The sequence below is a fragment of the Rhea pennata genome, chromosome 5 (genome assembly GCF_028389875.1).
Source record: "Rhea pennata isolate bPtePen1 chromosome 5, bPtePen1.pri, whole genome shotgun sequence".
NCBI classification, from domain to species: Eukaryota; Metazoa; Chordata; class Aves; order Rheiformes; family Rheidae; genus Rhea; species Rhea pennata.
The window spans coordinates 61,236,273-61,255,471 of NC_084667.1; the positions used below are offsets into that span (position 1 = coordinate 61,236,273).

The following is a 19,199-nucleotide window of genomic DNA, read 5'->3' on the forward strand; positions in this document are numbered from 1 at the left end:
ATTTGTCAATAATCTCACGTGGATTTTCACCAAGACAAGACAGGGATAAGATGATCATGCTGGTCATAATAGGCAATAGACAGTTTATTATGCTGAGACACACAAGAAATACAATAGTTTTGCAAGCTCTTTAAAACTGGAAGCTTGGATAAGATTATCTTGTGCAAAAGAGGACACGAAAGATGACGATACACAGATACTGATATCAAGTACACTCCTGCAGGGCCAAACAATAGCCCTGAACTCTTTAGGGATCACAGCTAGTCTAAGATAGTAAGAACTGAAATGATCAGAAGTGACAGGAGATAGTACACTGCTCAGACAAAAGCCTCTTCCAGTTCACTGTTCAGATTAGCTTATGCAGCTTCTCAACAACTATTCATTCTGGAGCAGCTGTGAAAAGCCACCATGTTGTTTTATATCTGCTCTTGACAGGTCCTAGTTAAACAGTAATTCATCTGTGAGCATCTTCCAGATGTTTAGAAATGTAATATTTGTTTCAAAATTCTTCTGGGATTTGATTCTGAGCTAAATAGTATGGAAGTTCCCTACTTTCTACCTTATTCTCTACTCTATTTTTAGAAGCAAGCATTACACTTCCTCCTTTTTTTCAGTCCTCTAAGACTTTTTTTTAGACTTTTTTTTCTTGTATTTTAAACCAAGTTCTCTGATATTGGTGGCTGGGTATCCACCTAACTGTCGCTGTCAATGAAGACAAAAACAAAAGGTATCTAACCAGACAACAAGCTGTGAAAGTCTTCTCTTTAGTGGAAGACAAATATGAAGGATTTCTAGAATGCTATTACTCTTATCCAACCCAGAGTTTTAAGTGCATTTTACAACACACACTTTTGTGCTTGCATCTCTGTTAGAAAGTACAGAGTAACAGTCGAGCTTGTTCCTACCCTTGGATTGGCAGATAAGCGTAAGAATACCTGGGATGAGGCCTCAGCACTTGCAGACACTATTGGATAAGAGAATTCAGCCTGGCAAGCAGGGCTGAACTGGAATACAAGAACTACACAAGGAATACAGGATAGGGATTTTAAGCAGTCTCCTAACACAGGAGAAGAAAAAGCTTTATTTTTAAGGTTTGAGCCTTAGCCTAGGATAAGCAACAAAATGAAAGTTACAAAACTGTCAACGCTGTAAAACCAAAATTTTGTCCTCAGTAGTTCAAGTGATTACCAGAGCAAGGTAGTTTAAAACCAGAATAGAGATTAAAGAATTGATTTACTTTAGAAGTCTTAAACCACATGCTGGTTTTGTTCAATTTGAACAAATTCAACTAGAAGACTTAGAAGTCCCATTTCTAACCCATTTCAGTTAGTCTACATATTCTATAGAAACAGTGTCACACTGGGGTGAAACAAATCTTGAAATTTCCCAGGATGTAAGTTAGAACTTACCACAGGTCCAAAGATGCAGCTGAACAAGCTGAGCTGTATTAGGAATTTGGCCCCTTTATTTCATTTGGGGGAAAATTCAAGGAAAGATAAACGTAAAAGTAAATAGACTTTGAAAACACCACCACCCTGGTAAGAATGCAACAATGTATTACAGATACAAGGCATATGTGCACTTTTGCCACACTCATCCCACAGGATCACATGGAAGCAAAAGAACAAGCAGTTATGCTTACTGACAACTTAAAGTGGTACCAAACATACCCAGTCAGCAATTTTAATCAAAGGAGGAGATGGTCACTTGTGGCTTTCTCTATGCTCACTACGATACTTTCATAAGATGAACGAGCCTAAGCTGCTTGTAAGACAGATCAACCTTCATGCTGCTCTTTATAGCTCAATGGAATTTAATGAAGTAGCTCAAAAGATGCCAAAATGTTCCGAAAAGCACCACTCACTACAGCATAGTAGTTCTTGAAAATCTTTCTGGCCTGAAGTCAACAAGACCACCAAGTCTGCCATTTCAGGTGAAAAAGCCTACAGGGATTCAAGCCTGGATTTGGGTGTTAATTTATTTCTAAATATTTAAAAAGCCACACAGACATCAATTTCCCCATCTTTGCAAGATACATCCAAGCTGCTTTTTCCCCCTCCAGGATGTGATTTTTTAAATTCAAGGTTAATTCTTTTGACCTTCCTCCACCATTATAAAGAATTCTACCAGCTCTAGATACAGAAATACAACAAAAATTATTTCCTGAATCAGGTTGTCTTGAAATCTAATTTTTATTTCTACCATAAAAACTCAAAGGAAACAGCACAAATTTCACACCATCATAGCTTCCTCAAAACAAGAGGCACAACAGCAAATACATTCCAGTTACAGCTAATGACATAATCAGCTATTAGCAGTCTGCAGTCATTTAGCTAAGGTTATGCTCTGCTTTTGGTAGAGCATTTAACCCAAAACCAGCTCTAAATTAGTCTGGAATGCCAGTGCATATAGAGTAGACTTCTGCTACCAGAGTCAGGCTGCAGCCTGACTCAGAACCACTTTAAGTCATCTGCATGTTCATACAAGTTAAGACGGAAACAGTTTTCCAGCTCTTCTATGTATAAATGCAATTGTAGAGTTGGGCAACCAAACAGGCTATTGGCACCAGCAGATTTCCATACATCTCACACTCATTTTGCCTCATGTTTACACTTTCCTTCTGAATTAAGGGAGAGTAGGGGGCATTGCTTTCACTTGTTAAATGACAGTGGCAACAGTCCAAAAACCAGAATGAAGAGATCTGCATTATAATTCAGTAGCACCAAACAGCAGTTATTCTAAATAAAAGCTTCCCTTGTACTAATAAGAATAATGGTCATTCCTATAAGCCTTGTTTATTTTTAGTTCAGCATCATTTTTCTTCAGAAAAATATTGGCCATTTGGGCTAAAAGCTCCATTTATAACATAACCTAATAGCTATTACAGGATGCAAGCTAAAGATATCTGTACCATCACCATCCAAGTTCAAGCTAACAAAGCCACAGTTAAAGACACGGTTGAGAACCTTTGGAATAGTGGAATCCAGAATATCCCATATAAAGAAATCAGTCTTTTCCTTATACTTGCTGATTGCTGATCTACCACTTCAGGACTCTAATATTCAAGAAACAGGGCATGCAGCATACAATTCATCTGGAAAATTAAGTTAACTTATTCTTTCCTCTAACTCAATCTCCTTAAATTCCAGAAGCACACATCCACGTGATCCCAGGACACTCCCTAGGTATCTACAGGACTCCAGAAACTCCAACATGAACCAAAATTTAGCAGAGTAGCTTCTCAATGGGAGGATAAAGAGGGTTCCTGGAAGGCTCAAAGGAAGGAATACTTGCCCAGCTCTCAGTCACTATCTCTTCTTGCAACCTAGAAATCACTGACAGTAGTAAATGCATACAATACTTAAAAACCATAAGCAAAGCTTTTAATGATCTGAAAAGATCCCCCCCAAAAAAAAATCATTTAAAAACTTCATCTCTCAGAAAAGGGAAGTCAAGGTTTAGATAAATATCTCCCTTAAAGATTTTAAGGGAGGTTTTAGAGCTCTTAGACATGAAACTGTACCTGCTTTACTGCTGTTTTTCATACATTGAAATTAACACAGAAGAGTTTATCAGATTTGAGCTACAAAATCTACATCTTCTACAACTTAGAAACATCTGAAATTTCAGGGCCATTAACACACAAAACACTGATGTAATAAGATTTTTTTCTAGTATTTTCTACTAGAAACTTCTGACTCTCCCACAGAATGGGACTTGTTTACATCTCAGCTGCCACAGCTCACAAATCAGTGTTTCACAGCAGACTTAATTCAGAGCCTAGCTGAAGAAGCTAAGTGACCTGCATACCATTTCTGCCACTCCTGTGATGGTGGTGGTAGTCTTGTAAAAAGATGAAGCAGAATTACCTTAAAGTTTTACAGCTTGACTTGTCAAAGGATATTTGCCAACTCCTAGGGTTCTGACAGCCAGAAAAGTTTCACAATCACAGGATAGTAGATTCAATACAACTTATTAAGAAGCCATTGTACAAATCCACTCTTACGTTGATGCACTTAAAACTAAAACACTCACGAACGAAAAAAGGACTTGCACAAGGGTCAAACTTGCACATATTTGCAAGCAGACTTGTTCCATTTCTTCAAGAGCTAACACAGAAATAATGCCATTTCCCCCGACCTAGTGTGTTAGAAACCAGAACTTCTGTAAGAAAGTGAAGATCAACTCCTCTTTGCTATCACAGAGGCTACTCCATCACAGACTTTAAGGAACATTTCATTCTGTCATGCTTTGGGACTGGAAGAAAAGGCCCCAAAATATTCACTTGGGGGAATGTTAAGCCTGATATCACTACTGTTATCTCCACTGCTACTAGGTAAGCTACTCCATGAAAACATTTTCAAGCTTACTTAATTGTATTTTGATATTATGCCTATTGGGCATTCAGTAACAGTGAGCATTTCCTATTCACAACAGCCCACTCCTGAAATAAGGGATTTTTTTTGTTAAGGTAAGCAAATAGAAGAGAAAACATAAGCAAGATTTTAAAAATTCAAAATCCTTAGGTACTGAGAATATATTGTAAAAAAAAAAAAAAAAGTGATTGCTCTCATTTGGTAAAGGCTTAATTTTGGATTATATGAAGCAAATCTGTTCCATTATATATAAGCACAAAAGTAGAAGAGGATTATGAAACAATATGAAGCATACACAACTGTCTCATGTCAAAAACACCTCACATCTATTTCCAAATATGTTTTTACATAGACTACTTCAATTTTAAAGAGAGACCTTTTAGAAGTAGCAACATATATGGAAAAACTCTAGAAAGATCGGCACTCATTTAAAAAGAAAAAAATAAAGCATGCAGACTTACTTGCATTCCCCAGGTGTACTGCAACCCCCATGGAGCAAATTACATCCTTGTTTACATACAGCTGTAAACAGAAAAAGGATTAGACTTCAGCTGGTCTAGGCAGTTAAGTATCTGTTAGTACATCAACCATTTGAATCTCTTCAATTAGGACTTTTGTGGAGTAACCCACACACTGATTGTGCATAGTTGTCTTTCAGCATGTTCCAATAGCCATAGCTTCTTACCAGCTATTTTGCAAATCACAACCCCCATTACAGTTTATGAAAATAATTTAAAGTAATTTCTCAATGAAAAAAGTTGCTAGCAAGTAAGTTACTGTAGTAAGACTATCAATATTGAAATGTTTTTCAGGCATAGTTTTTTTTTTAAACTGATCAGATTAAAGATAGAAATCTCAAGCTCCAGAATATAAAAAAGCTTGACTAAGCCCTAAAATGTTTTCCTTTGTCATTAACAGGCTTTTTATTGAAGAGGAAAAGAAACTGAACAAAAACAAGAAACCCTCAAAACAAAGAGGAGTATATCAAGTAATTTCAGCACTAATTACTCACTGGGAGACTGATGACAAAATATAAAGAGATTTGATAGGAGATTACTGGTACACTGAAAAGAACACTGCACTTGAACTTCTGTTCATATTAATAGTTATCAAAAAGCTTTCAACTTTGCATACATTAGACAACTTTTCGTTTTTAGTTGTGCTACAAGAATATTTCTACAGGATTAAAAATCTAGATAATTACTGATCTCATAACTGCTCAATAAAATCTTACATCAGTAGCCAAAATACATCATTTTGCTTTGAAGAAACAACAGCCTTAAATAAAGTTAATTAGTTGAAGGATGTTTCACTATTTCATTTCATAAATTTGTTGCTTGTTCCCCACTGTGGTCATCAGGAACAGTACTGTACTCTGCCCTGGGTTTCACTCTTAACAGAGGATGAATTTCTTCTATGTTGGTGGAGTATTTAGCTGTTTAAATATCACTTTTAAGACTTACTATAAGATGAAGTAACAATATAAAAAGTTCAGCTATAACTATGCTTTGTCAAAGTCCTGTGTTTAAAGGATGAGATTCGTGTATATGTTAAAATTAAGTTTGGTGTTATAGCACCAACACTACAGAAATACTGACAGCACTGTTATATCTATTATATTAATACCACAGCTAATCTAAAATGAAGCAGATAATACTACCTTGTTTACATTCTTCTCCCATCCAACCTTCCATGCAGGCTTTGTTTCCGTTTTGGTCACATGTATAGTGACCAACAAAATCGTCCCGAGGTCCACAAAATTTATTGCACAGAGCACTATAGTAGTTTTCATCACATTTCACTCTTATTTGTACTTCAAAATGGGCAACGGGGCCATTGAACTGTAGTGTCTTCCATCGATCTTCTGGGTTGATCATGCCAGCATATGCCACCCGTTCGATTAACAAATCTTCACCTTTTTTAAAAATAGAAAAGATGATTTCAATAGGTTTTGATACTAAACAGATTGATACCATGCAAGAATATGTCAATTCAAACAAAAAGCATTCAGCTGGTTAAGAGGAAAGCATAGTAAAGAAAATGTTAAGATGATAAAGATCTACTGTAAAACGAAATTTTCCTCTGTCTTGCAAAGTTCATTACAGGAAGGCCAATTAAAAAAAAAAAAGTGTCCCAAAGGAAATATGAGAAAAACCTGGAACATAATCCATAGGAAATAGCTTATTTTTTAAGGCAGCCAAATGCACCACACCCATACGCTGACAACCAACAGATTTATCTTGATCTGAAGCTTTTTGCTCCCTTTTTGTTCTCATAAAATTGCAAAATCTGCATAATCTAGTAGTTAAAAATATTAGTTCTCTAGAATTAGGAGTTCTCTGGTGGCAAGTATGCTTTAGAAATAAAGCAAAGATCACATAGTTAAACTTCAGTAAGTAATTTGTTGCAAAATTACTATGCAATAATAAATGCTCAAATAGGCTTACACTATATACATAAACCAGCTTATTCACCACTTTCTTACTGTCTCTAAAGTTAAGGGCAAGGTATCTCTAAACAAAGTAGTTGATCAAACACTTCTGGTATACTTCTCAGACAAAACACCAAATACAAGCAAGCACAGGATTATCCAAGGTCCATTCCCAGCTCTGTATTCTCCTTATCCATGCTTCCAGTGGAACTACTGCTAACCACAACCACTGCTCCAGTATATTCTGCAAAGACCTTCCCGCCTTGCACCCACAGAAAAAGAGCAGCAGAGCTACTGGCAAACACAGCTGAACTTAGCAGTCACGGCAGATGAAAGGATTCAAAGATACAAGATTACAGAAGTGACTGTAATTTTTGTGAATATCCGTTTTTGTATTTGTACGTATTATTCTTGATACAGAAATTTCAGTACTGCAGATTAGAGACAATTATAGTCACCACAATAGGATTATACAAGTACTTGAATAAAATTTACACTTACTGTGCTTTGTTCATTCTTAATTGTAGACAGTGAGCAATCTCAGTGATAAGAATTCAAGTGAGAATTCTCAAGTCATTATTCAGACATTGTAAAATCCTATGAAAGTGCTCTTCCAGGTGACTCTGCAAGCTGCAGCTGGAACTCCAAGTGCTATTTAGGGCAACAAAAGGGTACAGAAACTCCAACTGCATACACTGATTTCATACCCATTTAAGAAATAGCTATCGTATTGCCAGCTAACAGCTTTAGCAGCTGTTTTCTTTAGCTAATAACCATTCTTAAAAATGCCTGCTGAAAGAAACAAAGCACCAGAGACTTGCACACAGCAAGGGGTTGCAATGATAGTGAGATGCAGTCTCAGTTTCAGATTATTAATAATACATCATAGGCCAAACTGGTAGGAAGCAATACTAGATTATCATAACAGATTTCAGCAAGTACACTACAGTGTACATTTACTTTCTAAACCTCATCAACCTAACAGTTTTAGAAGATAAGACTGAAAACAGTGACTTTCATATCTATGAAAGTTAGAGATAGCACAGAGGTATCCTGTGCATCTGCTACCAAAGCTGTACTTCCTTCAGTAAATAAAAGTTTAAGTGACCATTTTCAGTCATTCCAACAAAGAAAAATGAAAGCTACAGAAATATTGTGGGCTCTGCAACACATTTCATTTCTTAGCATTATATTTCAAGTTTGCTGCTACTGTAAAAGTGTTTTCCTCAAAATTAAAGAATACTGAACAAAAAAGATTGTGTTTTAATTAAGCACTGAAAGGTTCTCCACTTAAAAGAAAGTATCTCTGCTTTAAGTGGTAGTATCTATGCAGAGACTGCAATTTATGCTTGCCCAGACTAGTTTGCAAATGCATTTTATGGCTAGACATGTACATTAGAGTCTCTATTCCTGTTCTTTAACCTGTAACTATTATGTTAACTCCTGTTATCCAGCAGCACATGGTCAGTAACAGAGTAAACAAGCAGCCTGAAAGCTAGAGAAATCTGTCTGCATTTCATTTTTTAACTGAACAGGATACCAATCATAATACCAGATAACTTTGAGCTTCATGATTAGATTCAACATCCTTTTATAATCCAATCCTACTCTACTGATTATTGACCTGAAAATCTTGATGAAAAACTAATGAAAAATGCTGAATCACAGGAAGGTTAAAGAATTTGAACAAGTGATAAATGTGCATTATAGAACCATTTTCCAGATGCAAGCAACACAGGCTCATGAAAAAGGCCACCGACAGTTGCTGCTATACACTCCAGAAAGTTTTCCTCAAAGTGCATCAGTTAGACTGAAGAACAAGTTCTGAGATTAAAGGATTGGCATATAAATCTTATCAAGCATCAAGGCCAATGCAGAGTCATCAGACCCAGCTGAACAATAGAAATAAGCATTACAACTATTGCAAATACACTCAGGCAGAACAATCACCTTGGTATCTGAGATGAAAAAGGGAGGAAATAACCCAAAAGTTACTGCTCAAACTTCATTTTGCCAAACTCCTTTGGAAAGAATGTATTCCAATTCTTCAGAGCACTTCCTCTAGCTTGTCAGTAAAAGTAGGAATTAATAGCCCAAATAAGCAAGACAATTTATTCTGAATCACAAAAGGTATCAGGAATATCAAGCCTCAGCCATACAGTTTCCAATACTAGATTAATACTAGAATTATTATTAAAGATTCTGTTTTACTTCAAGTTTAACCCCAAATATAAGGTTCATCTCCAAAGATACCTGTAACTGTAGCGAGGAACATGTTTGCCAAGCCTCCTCCTCTCCCTCCACAATGTCGAAGTGCTTTAGATGACCACTGCTCATTCACATCTTGATAAAACAGGTTTGCTTCCTGCATCTGGTTTACCAGCAAAATTCACCTTTGCAACTCACACAATGGTACTTTCAGCACTCAATGAAGGCAGTGAGCAAGACTACTGAATTCAGTAGACAGAAGAGGCAGCACACGGTACCTTTTTTCTTTCCTTCCTTCAGAAGCCATAAGGCTTCTTTGCCCTGATTACTAGGAAGTCTTCTATAAGCCTTTTCTATAAGCCTCTCCAAAAGAGAAGAAAGTAGATGATGGCTAAGCATTTCTTAAGTTGAACTTCTCAACACATCTCATCTTTGGGAGAGGAATTCACATCTGAAGAGTTGTAACCGTAAAGTCTGCGTCCAGGAGCTACAACCCCATTTATTCAAATAAGTACACTATACATCAGCTCATTAAGTTTTTAGTAGAGGTCAGACATTCCTAAAAAGCTTTATACAGGGCAATACAAAAGGCAATGCTGATAGCTATTTGCAAGGTGACACACTCAGTAGCATAAAAACTTCATGTCCAAGTAGATAGTAGGTGTCTATCTCAGGAAGTACACTGTATTTAACATCTTCAAAGCAACCACCTTAAGGCCACAAGATGACTTTAGTCTCCTACACACTTACATGAAAGAAGGCAGTAATCACAACATCCTTGCAGCACACAAATAACCAAAAGCAAAGTTACTTTATGCATGAAAATACCCGCTTGCTTCCTAATGGCAGCACTGGGTGAGACAATGCCAAGACCTCTACTGTATGGCTAACAGTCTGCTAAGTCAAATGACTTACCTGGAAAGTAGTATGAACTATTGTGACAGATGACAGAGAACAGGCCCTTTACAGTGATTTTGCATCTAAGCCAGTCTCCTTTCCTCCTCCTCCACCCTCACAAAACAAACAACTGGTAACATTATACTGCCACAAGCTTCCCTTCAAGCTGATGGCTCAGTTGTGTCCTGCCAACTCAGCTGCAGAGGAGGGAGAAAGCACAGGAGTTTATAACTCAGTCTTAAACTCCCTCTTACTTTTGTACTTTGAGACAAATACAGGAGAAATTTGACATAGTTCTCAGAGCACATCTGTGAAGTACCTATCTCTTAAGAACAACTACCTGCTTTCAATGGGTACAAGAAAGAAAACAGGATGCTAGTACATACAGAGAGGAGAGTAACAACTGTTCTAAAACCTCCTAAAATCTCCTAAAACCTCCAAGGTGCTCATTGGAAACTTTTTTTTTTTAATGCTTGCTAGTAAATCCAGAAGTGACCAGAGCTTGTGCATATTTTGTACCTCACTTATCTCCATTAAAGGAGAGCAAAACCTGACTTTGAACTAGTTAATCATTTTATAAACAGATGTTGGCAATTACTTTGATTAAATTTTCTTACAGTAGCAACAGAAGCAAGACACATGTAACCTGAGCCAGAAATCAGCTTAGTGTTCAGTATATGGTGGGGAGTTCAGCTTTCAACAGCTATTCTCTTCACTGCTGCAAGATGCAGGTAGTGTTTTCTCCTCTGAAAAAGATGCCATATAGTCCCTTTCCTACTCTGACATACTCATTTCTTCTGTTTGGCATAGGACCAAGTTTAGCACTCCTTGGAGAAGCACAGTGAAGTGTCCTTGCGCCCTTTTACCTTGTCAAAAATTCACATGGAAAAACTCTATTGCAGGTCTCCCTGTCAAGAGTGTTTTAAACACCCCCCCCCAACACACACACACATTGTAATCTGAAACTGAGGCAGTTGTCTTTAATTCATGGAAAATGTTAATTGAAGGACACAATCCACTGGGCTTCCAAAAAAGCATTATTTTTTAATTGCATTGTCCTGAAGTTCAGGGAAAAAAGCCCTACATCAACGCAAGCAAGACTACTCTAACAAAACCATCAAAAAAAAAAAAACCAAAAAACTAAAAAGCAAAGAAAAAAAGCTTCACACAAACCTAGTGATCCTTCTCTTGCCAAGCTTATTTAGAAAGAAATTTTGATTTTAAAGCTATAAATTTACAAGAGGATTCTGCAGTTTAAGATGTAAGCATAGCAAATTCAAAGCATGATGTTTATCAACTAGTTTATTAAAAACAATTTCAGTTAAATGAACAGACATCTTTTTTTGCAGGATAAGCTCTTCAGGTTCAGCCCCTTCTACTCCAGTCCATTGTAGGAAGTCTCCAGTTATGTTTATGTTGAAAAACCAGTTTGCAGACCATTACCAAGAAGTATGTTCAAGTTAAGTCCTACATTATCAATAACATGGCAACCAACACCTTCATATGATTTTAAAGTTCTTATAGTATATCCTTGCTTTCCCTTCAGAACATAGATAGCCCTGCTCTGTAGCATTAGCATCTAGAGAAAAGCATGAGAATTTCAGTACTAGAGAAGAAGCAGTTGAAGTAATCTTACCATTGTTTACAATTCTTTCATGATAAAAACAAACATGGTTTCTTTATGGGGAGTAAAAATGCTTGTTACAATTATCCCAGAAGCCAACTATAGGTAAACTAAAGAAAATTTCAAGTACAATTCTACAGCTTAGACAACATCCCCTTAGCAACAGCATAGTGCTCAAGATAAGGTTTAAACAATGTTTAAACCTCATTTATTAGCAGTCACATATTAAAATTTTCAGACATTTCCTAATCCAATACTCCCCACTTCTATTTGTGCATACTCTTTACTTTGCTAGCAGGCTTGCATTCAGACTGATTTGGTAGGCTGTCCAGTTTCAGTAGGATATCATTGTTGTTCCTAAACTGTGTTCATGCAACAGAAAAAGTGAAATCTGCAAGTTCTATAAATACTCACCAGTTTTTGTATCGTTATCCCAATCCCATGCTTCTATTATTAATGTGAATGATCTCTGAAAAGAAACAAGACACCAATTAATAATAATAAAAAAAAAATCTACCAATGCAGACACTTGAAACATGCAGATATTGCTGGTACAAGAACGCCAACTCAAAGGAGTCTCAACTTCACTTCTCTGCTGTCATGTGAAAGCCCTTGAAGGGATCTTCTCAAAAGTACCAAGTATAAAGCATTAAAAATTGTGGGGCAAGGCAAGCTAACAGCAAAAGAGAAGATGTTGCCTCCATCCCTTCCCCTCACAAAAGACTGAATTATCATCATCCTCCCACATGTATTTTGCAGCTTTGCTTATCCACAGAAGTTTTATTCAAAACTTACCATTTTTGCTGAATTGAAAGGTTCTGAACTATGAGAAATAGGGTATTTAAGATTTAACCAACCAAATAATAATAAAAAATAAAGCACAAAGCCATCTTTCAGGAAGTCTACACAACAGATCAGTTTAGATATAAGCTTTTCTAGTAAACAACAACAAAATTCCCCCTCTTGTGAGAAAAGTCTATACTCTTCCTAAATAAAGGAGAAAAGTCAGGAACAGACCTGAAAAAACAGCTAAGGCAGAAACAGATATTTTTTAAAGAATACATGCTCGGTTTGTACTTTTTACTTGAAGGCAAGGAAAAAGCAGGACTCCAGACAGTTTTGAAATGATTTGGAGAAAACATGAAGGCTTTACTTCACTAAAGCCTATGAAAAACCTTGCATCGGGCACCTTTGGTGGGTTTATGACAATATGTAGGATAAATGTTGACATTAAAGTAAAAACCTTCTTCAGAAAAAAATACCTTATGCACAGATGTGATGTTTAGCTATTTTTAAGTTCAAGAGAAATAGCTGTCAAGCACTTCAGCTTTTGTATTTTCCAACTTGTCTAAGTCAAAAATTGAGATTCTCACACACATTTAAACCAAGAAAAAAACAACCAAGAATCAAAACAGTTATTGTAGTACTGTCCTCAAACCCTGCCATGTACACCCTCACGCTTAAGGGCAAGCCTCACTGAAAATTGAACCCTCATTAATAAGGCAGAACCAAGCCTTAGTGTGTGCAGAATTCACAGGCTAGCAAACCACAGAATCACAGAAGGAACCTGGGGAAGTTCAGTGAGGAAATGAGAACACCTCTCTTAGGAATAGCATTTTGTAAAAATTCAGCTATTTAGTAGGGTACTTAAGACTATTTTACTGTCATATCAAGAGATGCACACTTATATTTTGTGATAGCTCACAAGTGTTTTGTACATGTGCTCTGCCAACACAAGAGTTCATAACACCAAAATCTCCCTACTTTACAACCAAACCAGAGGGGAGGGGAAGAAACAACCCACAAAAACAAACAAGCAGCACCTCAAGTAAAGGTATTCTTTGTCTGAGATCCTTCATGACTGCAGCAAAGCATCAGAATCCATTCAGAAAAGCACTTGTGTGTGTGCATTTTTTTTTCCATTGCATAGTTACATTAGCATATAAACTAGAAACTATAGCACTGAAAAATGGGTAAAGATTTAGCAGTAAATAGTTACGGCACACTCAGGCTAAAGGGGGGGGGAAGCAGTAGGTCTATAGTGACTACACTGGGCAGAGGCATGCTTAAGCTAGAACTGCCTTTGAAAAAGGCCAACTAATGAGGAAGATCAGCTGAGATGATAACATACATCAGAAGTAGAGGGCTTTAACATAGCACAATTCATTAACATTTGTTTAAACACATGCTGTAGGACCATTTCAGTAGCTTCATATTCTGCCCCCCTCTCCTCCCAAATTTGAGGAAATTGGGAACCTGGATAGGACTCTACTGTATTCTAAAAACACTACCAGATGCCTCTCTTGAATAACAAAGTGAATAGTATCAGAAAAACAGTACAACTGTATGGTATTCCTGCAATGTTGCCTTCTGGTAATTGCAAGTCTATTTCTTTGGGAGTGCTAGATTAAAGATACTATGTGCAGAATTCTGTGAATGGGCACATGATCAAGGTTCTATTAATTCACCTCCATGCTTTTTACAACTAATCTTGTAATGTCTCCCTCAGAATTTCTCCGGTGTTCCACTCATTTGTATTAGAAGTATACAAGTGATCAAGTGCTTCCAGATGTCCACTTACTCATTTTTCATAATTGCTAGTCTTTTCTAGTACAAATTGGCCATTGTATCTGACTGCCTACAAATTCTGAGGCAGTAAAAATGAAGGTGGACTCACTGACTCAAGCAAAGAACTGGAGTGTCTTCTCTTCAATCAACTAGAAAGCAGATTTGTATCTTTGCCAAGGTAGCAAATTTTTGTGGATAAAGGGAGCTCCATACAACAGGGTTTAAGCATGTATGCACTTTAAGGTGTGAGTGGAGATAGGAGGCATTCTATTGGTTTTAAGATACCAAAAATAAGGAATCCTAAAGCTCAAGTGGCAAATCTGAACATCTGAACTGGCATACTCTTTGGAGTTGAATACAACATTCCACCACCACCTTACTGAAAACACTACATTACTAGCAACTACGATTCTGGAACACAACTCTTCTTCCAATATGCGGAACAACTGAATTTCTGGCATATACAGCAAATTATGCAGCCAAATAATTGACCTCTGCATTCCCCACAGCTTGTGCTGCCTCCTGGTGGCTGGCAAGGCAGGGACAGAGCTCTACAAGATGCATGTTGCGCAAGCCTGTTTCCAAATACTTTTAGCCTTCCACCAGTGACAGTTAGCAGCTACCCGTCTGTGTATAAAGCATAGAGAGAGCATACATGACAAGGACAAGACCCAGACTATTAAATTCTTTCACTTGCTAGCATCCTATATTCTCAGTTTCCCCATATCCAGTTTTGGGTTAATAGGCTTACAATGCAGGCACCTGGCTATTTACACATGAACACCAAGTGTTATATTTTAGGAGGATTTCTTGTTACACTTGTAAGACATGATGTTATTCAAGTTGTAATAAAACTGTATTAGTCAAATGCATGTTTACTTGAAAAAAAAATTTAGCTAGAACTGTTCTCACTTCCACAACTTCCTGCTTTCTACTCAGTTGCAGAAGTCACCCTTTAAAGATCCTGAATGGACCTAAGCATGTTAAGCATGCATCCAGAAAGTTAACTGACCCAAATGGCTATTCTATCTGTAGAAGAGATGAACCAAATAAAATTATCAACTCAGCTTGTGCTCTCTTCCTCACCGTCAGCTAGTCAGTAGCATTAAAGAGAATTCCTTTCTGTTCTAGGGCAATGGATTGTCATGTTACAATTATTACACCTCAGAAACAGGAAGCAGCTCCCTATCTTCCAGTTCAAAAAGCTCCCATTTCTCAAGTTTTGTATCAGACTTGTTTTAAAATGAAATACAAGATTCAAAAGTAGTAAAACAAGCTGAAATGTTCAAAGATACATCCACTTGAATATGTTTATGATATATTACACTGAGACCCTTCCAATTACGACTCAACTATCAAAAACATTCGTTAGTGAAAATTTCAATAGTCATATGATCCATATTGTAACCCTAATGCCCGATAAGCAGAGTAAATGCTACAGGCTGAGTAAGACCTAGTGATGCAAGTTTTTCAGAGTACTTTTAGTTTAAACTATAACATGCCATTTTATAAAAGCTCAAGGTTTGCATTTGTGGTATCTACACTCTTCCATAAGAATTCTGGCATGGACTGTCTAGCAGAACTTCAGCTGCCACCAACTCAGGAAATTCTTCCATAGCACAAGATACTTCCACCAGACAATGCCTTTCTTTCCTAAATTGTGCTTCCAGAGAAGAATTACATAACTTGTAGTAATGCTGCTCTTCCTAGAGTCAAGGCTCTATTTAGAATTAGATTCTTTAAACTCACATCATCCAGCAGGCTAAATTTGGCTCTTCAGAATTTAATCACTAGGTAAAGATTAGCTTTAGAGATATTTAAGATGCAAAGGTCTCACAAAGGCTATCATCTAGTCACATAAATGTTTGAGTTCTTCCATAAATTTGGCAGAGAGATCTCGTATTCTAATAAGGATACTAACAATGCTGCAAATTCGTGAGTAAAAGTATTTTAGGTAGATACACACAAACCACCACCCCTGCTTCTTTTCCAACTTGCACACAGTTTGTATTAGAGTTTGATACACAACTAGCACTTCACTTACTATAACAGGACAAACATTTCAGGTGGTTTTTATATGTTAAAAACAAAAGCTCTACAAGAAGTATTTATTATTCATTTCAACCAGAAATAGTCATTAGAAGGTATATTTCCCCCAAGGATTTGGGAAGGGTAGAGAGGGGGAAGACATGCAACACTGAAAATAACTTGCTTCTATTAACTTTGATGCCTAGGTTCATCTTCTAGAAAGAATTACTCAACAGAAGGCAGTATTTGCACTTATCAAACCAAAAACTGATGAAGATGTTAAGGCTGGCATCTGGAAAAGAAACATCAGCACATTTCTATAAGAACATACAGCTTTAAGAATCATTTCAGAGAGTTAAACAGATGCACTAAGCAGTTTGGAAAGATATACATTAAGCCTGTAAAGCTATCCTGGTTATTCTGCTTCAGTTGTGTTATTCTCAGGATAGGTGTTCACAAAAGCAACTTCAAAGCATTACTCTATTGTTTACACTAAATAAAACTCAGGCACTATCCCAGAGAGCTACTCTGGGGACAGGGGAAAACAAACCCAGTAATATTGCTCTGACATTGCCTTTTAATGAACTATTATCTTAGCATTTGCAAATCAACATTCAAAAATATGTTTTTGGAAGAGTTAGACACACATTATGTCAGGTTTCTCAGCCCAAGATGAATGACTAATTTGCTGATAGCACTTTGTCAGGTACAGAATTTGTACTCTGTAGCTCAGAATTTAAAAAAATCCAAAACATTAAGACTGAGCTGAAAGCAACACTTGACATCTCATTTTCTGCATCAATTTCCATTAAAGCATTTTAATATACAGTAACTTTTAACAGATAAGAAATTTTAAGTTTCACCTGAAATTTCTCCCCCCCAAAAAAAAAAACCACACATTTTGACTGGAGTTTCAGACAGGCAAATAAACACCCTGGAGGAAACCAGGAATTAACTATGAATTAGAATAAAGTGTTGCTTCTAAACAAATCCAGAGTCTATATTATCTTCCTGTTCCGTTAACTATTACGTAGTCACACCAGTGTTCACTAAATGCAAAGTCTCATCACTAGTCGGTACCATTTCCTTTAAAAGCTCAAAGATAAGCAGTGTTTTTATCTGAACATTTTAATTGTAAAAGTAACAGGTCAAGTATAGTAACAAAACATTATTCTTACTCCAGAAGTACAAAAAGTTAGCAGACTAGTATTAAGCAATCAATGTTTCTTCCTCATCAAACCCCTTAAGTCTTGACCAGCATAGCCAACTTCCAAATTTGCTTTTCTAAGAGCCTCCTAGAGAAGTGAGACAAATCCAACTGTAGGTCTTGTTTTAGTCCTGTGCACCCTGCTTACCATGCAAAAAGCAGACTTTAAGGCAGCTTCCTTCCAGAGTCTCTACAACTATGAAAGCTCTTACATCTTCACTATGAGTAAGCCAAAACTGCAAACAAGTAAGAAAGTAAAGAAATTCTGAAAAGATCCAAAACTTAACTCCAAATTAAGTTTAAGAGCCAAAAGATGAACAAGCCTGCAAGCTGATCTTTGAGAGGCAAAGACATAGCAAAGACTTTCTCTAAAAGAATATATAAAAAAATATGTTCCTCACTGATACAAAACCTTATTTCTTAGGTGTGTGAGGGGTGGCTTTTGAAACATCCTTGACATTTCAGCCAGTCACAGGCAAGAGCTGGTCTGCTCAAGACAAACACTTGAAATAGCATTTGTCTTGAGCAGACCACCTCTTGCCTGTGACTTATGCTTACATAAGAGCACCCACCCTTTAACTCTCCACTTTTCATTTCAAAAGTATCATTAGCATGGTGACTTCTAAACAAAAGTCTTCCCTTTGAAAACTAGAGACAATCATATTTTAAGTATGCTGTGGAAGGCCAAGTTGAAGTAATTGTAAGCATCAGCAGCTAATAGCAGAGGTAGTTGAGCACATTTAAGTCTTGTAGGTGAGAGCAATTACTGCAGTTACACTCCTCTTGGCCAAGTCACAAAAGCAGGATGATGTTCACAGAATTTGGAACTCTACTGTTATTTGAGGGGGAATTGTTTATGGATTGGCCCCACTTGACAGTCTTTAGGAAGTCTTCAACGTCCTCTTGGAAGGTGGGGGGGGGGGGAGGATATTTTTGCCACAACAGCTAGCCTGACACTTCCACCTACAGTAGCTCTAACACGTCATTCCACTCTTCCCCCATACTAAGCAAGCAAAGTCAAAACTGGAGAGCTGGCTGGGGGTGGCAAACAAGATGCCTAGACTATTAAGATTCATTTCAGTGGACAAAGGGAACAAATGAAGACAACAGATGAATATTAGAGTTACAGTCAGCCTTGGAGTTAATATATTGAATTCAGCATTCAGGCAAAGATTCACATTCAGTTAAAAAAATGTTAGCCAGCTAAGGGGTAGAATAATCCTACCAACAACCAGCTGCATACATGTTAAAGGTGAAATGACTTCAAGGAGGAACTCAGAAGGGTATTATAACATATATTTGGCAGTGTCCAGTGCTTTGTGGAATAAAAGCATAGCATGTTTCTCTAACTACTTAATCACGGCATGTTATCAGATGAAATATCAAGATCTTCAAGTGAAGATTATAAGATACTCCAATTCTGCTAGAGATGGTGAAAGAGGCAGAATGCAACAGGGATCTCTCCCTAGAAGATGGGATCTTAATGTATCACGGGGCAGAGAACTTTTTAGCTGCAGGGTTCTAAAAGCATCTGAAATCACATTATCTACAGGCCTCAGGTGAAACTAAAGTGATCCATTTCCAGCTAGTTCACAAGCAGCCAAAACACCATACATTTCTGACTAGAGTTCCCAGAAGGACAATGTTAATGCAATCACTCCACATCATATACATGGCAATGAAAAAGCTTTCTGTAAAGGCATCTACATGAGACAAGCTAAATCATCAGAAGAAAAAAAAAAATCCACATACTTCTGGTAACTTAGTACCCTAGATACAAACTCAAAAAAATCTCAGCTAATTAAGACTTGTCATCTGTCACAAGGTTAAAAGCTACAGTATTTTTTCCATAATACCCCA

General features: G+C 37.0%; 1 protein-coding gene across 1 annotated transcript in view; it reads right to left on the minus strand.

Moving 5' to 3' along the window:
* The window catches only part of JAG2 (jagged canonical Notch ligand 2), a 69,132-nt gene that overhangs the window by 30,421 nt on the left and 19,512 nt on the right, over window positions 1-19,199 (minus strand). Inside the window, 3 exon segments of the mRNA XM_062577132.1 lie at window positions 4,838-4,898; window positions 6,037-6,291; window positions 11,951-12,005. Coding sequence (XP_062433116.1) covers window positions 4,838-4,898; window positions 6,037-6,291; window positions 11,951-12,005 — 371 coding nt within the window.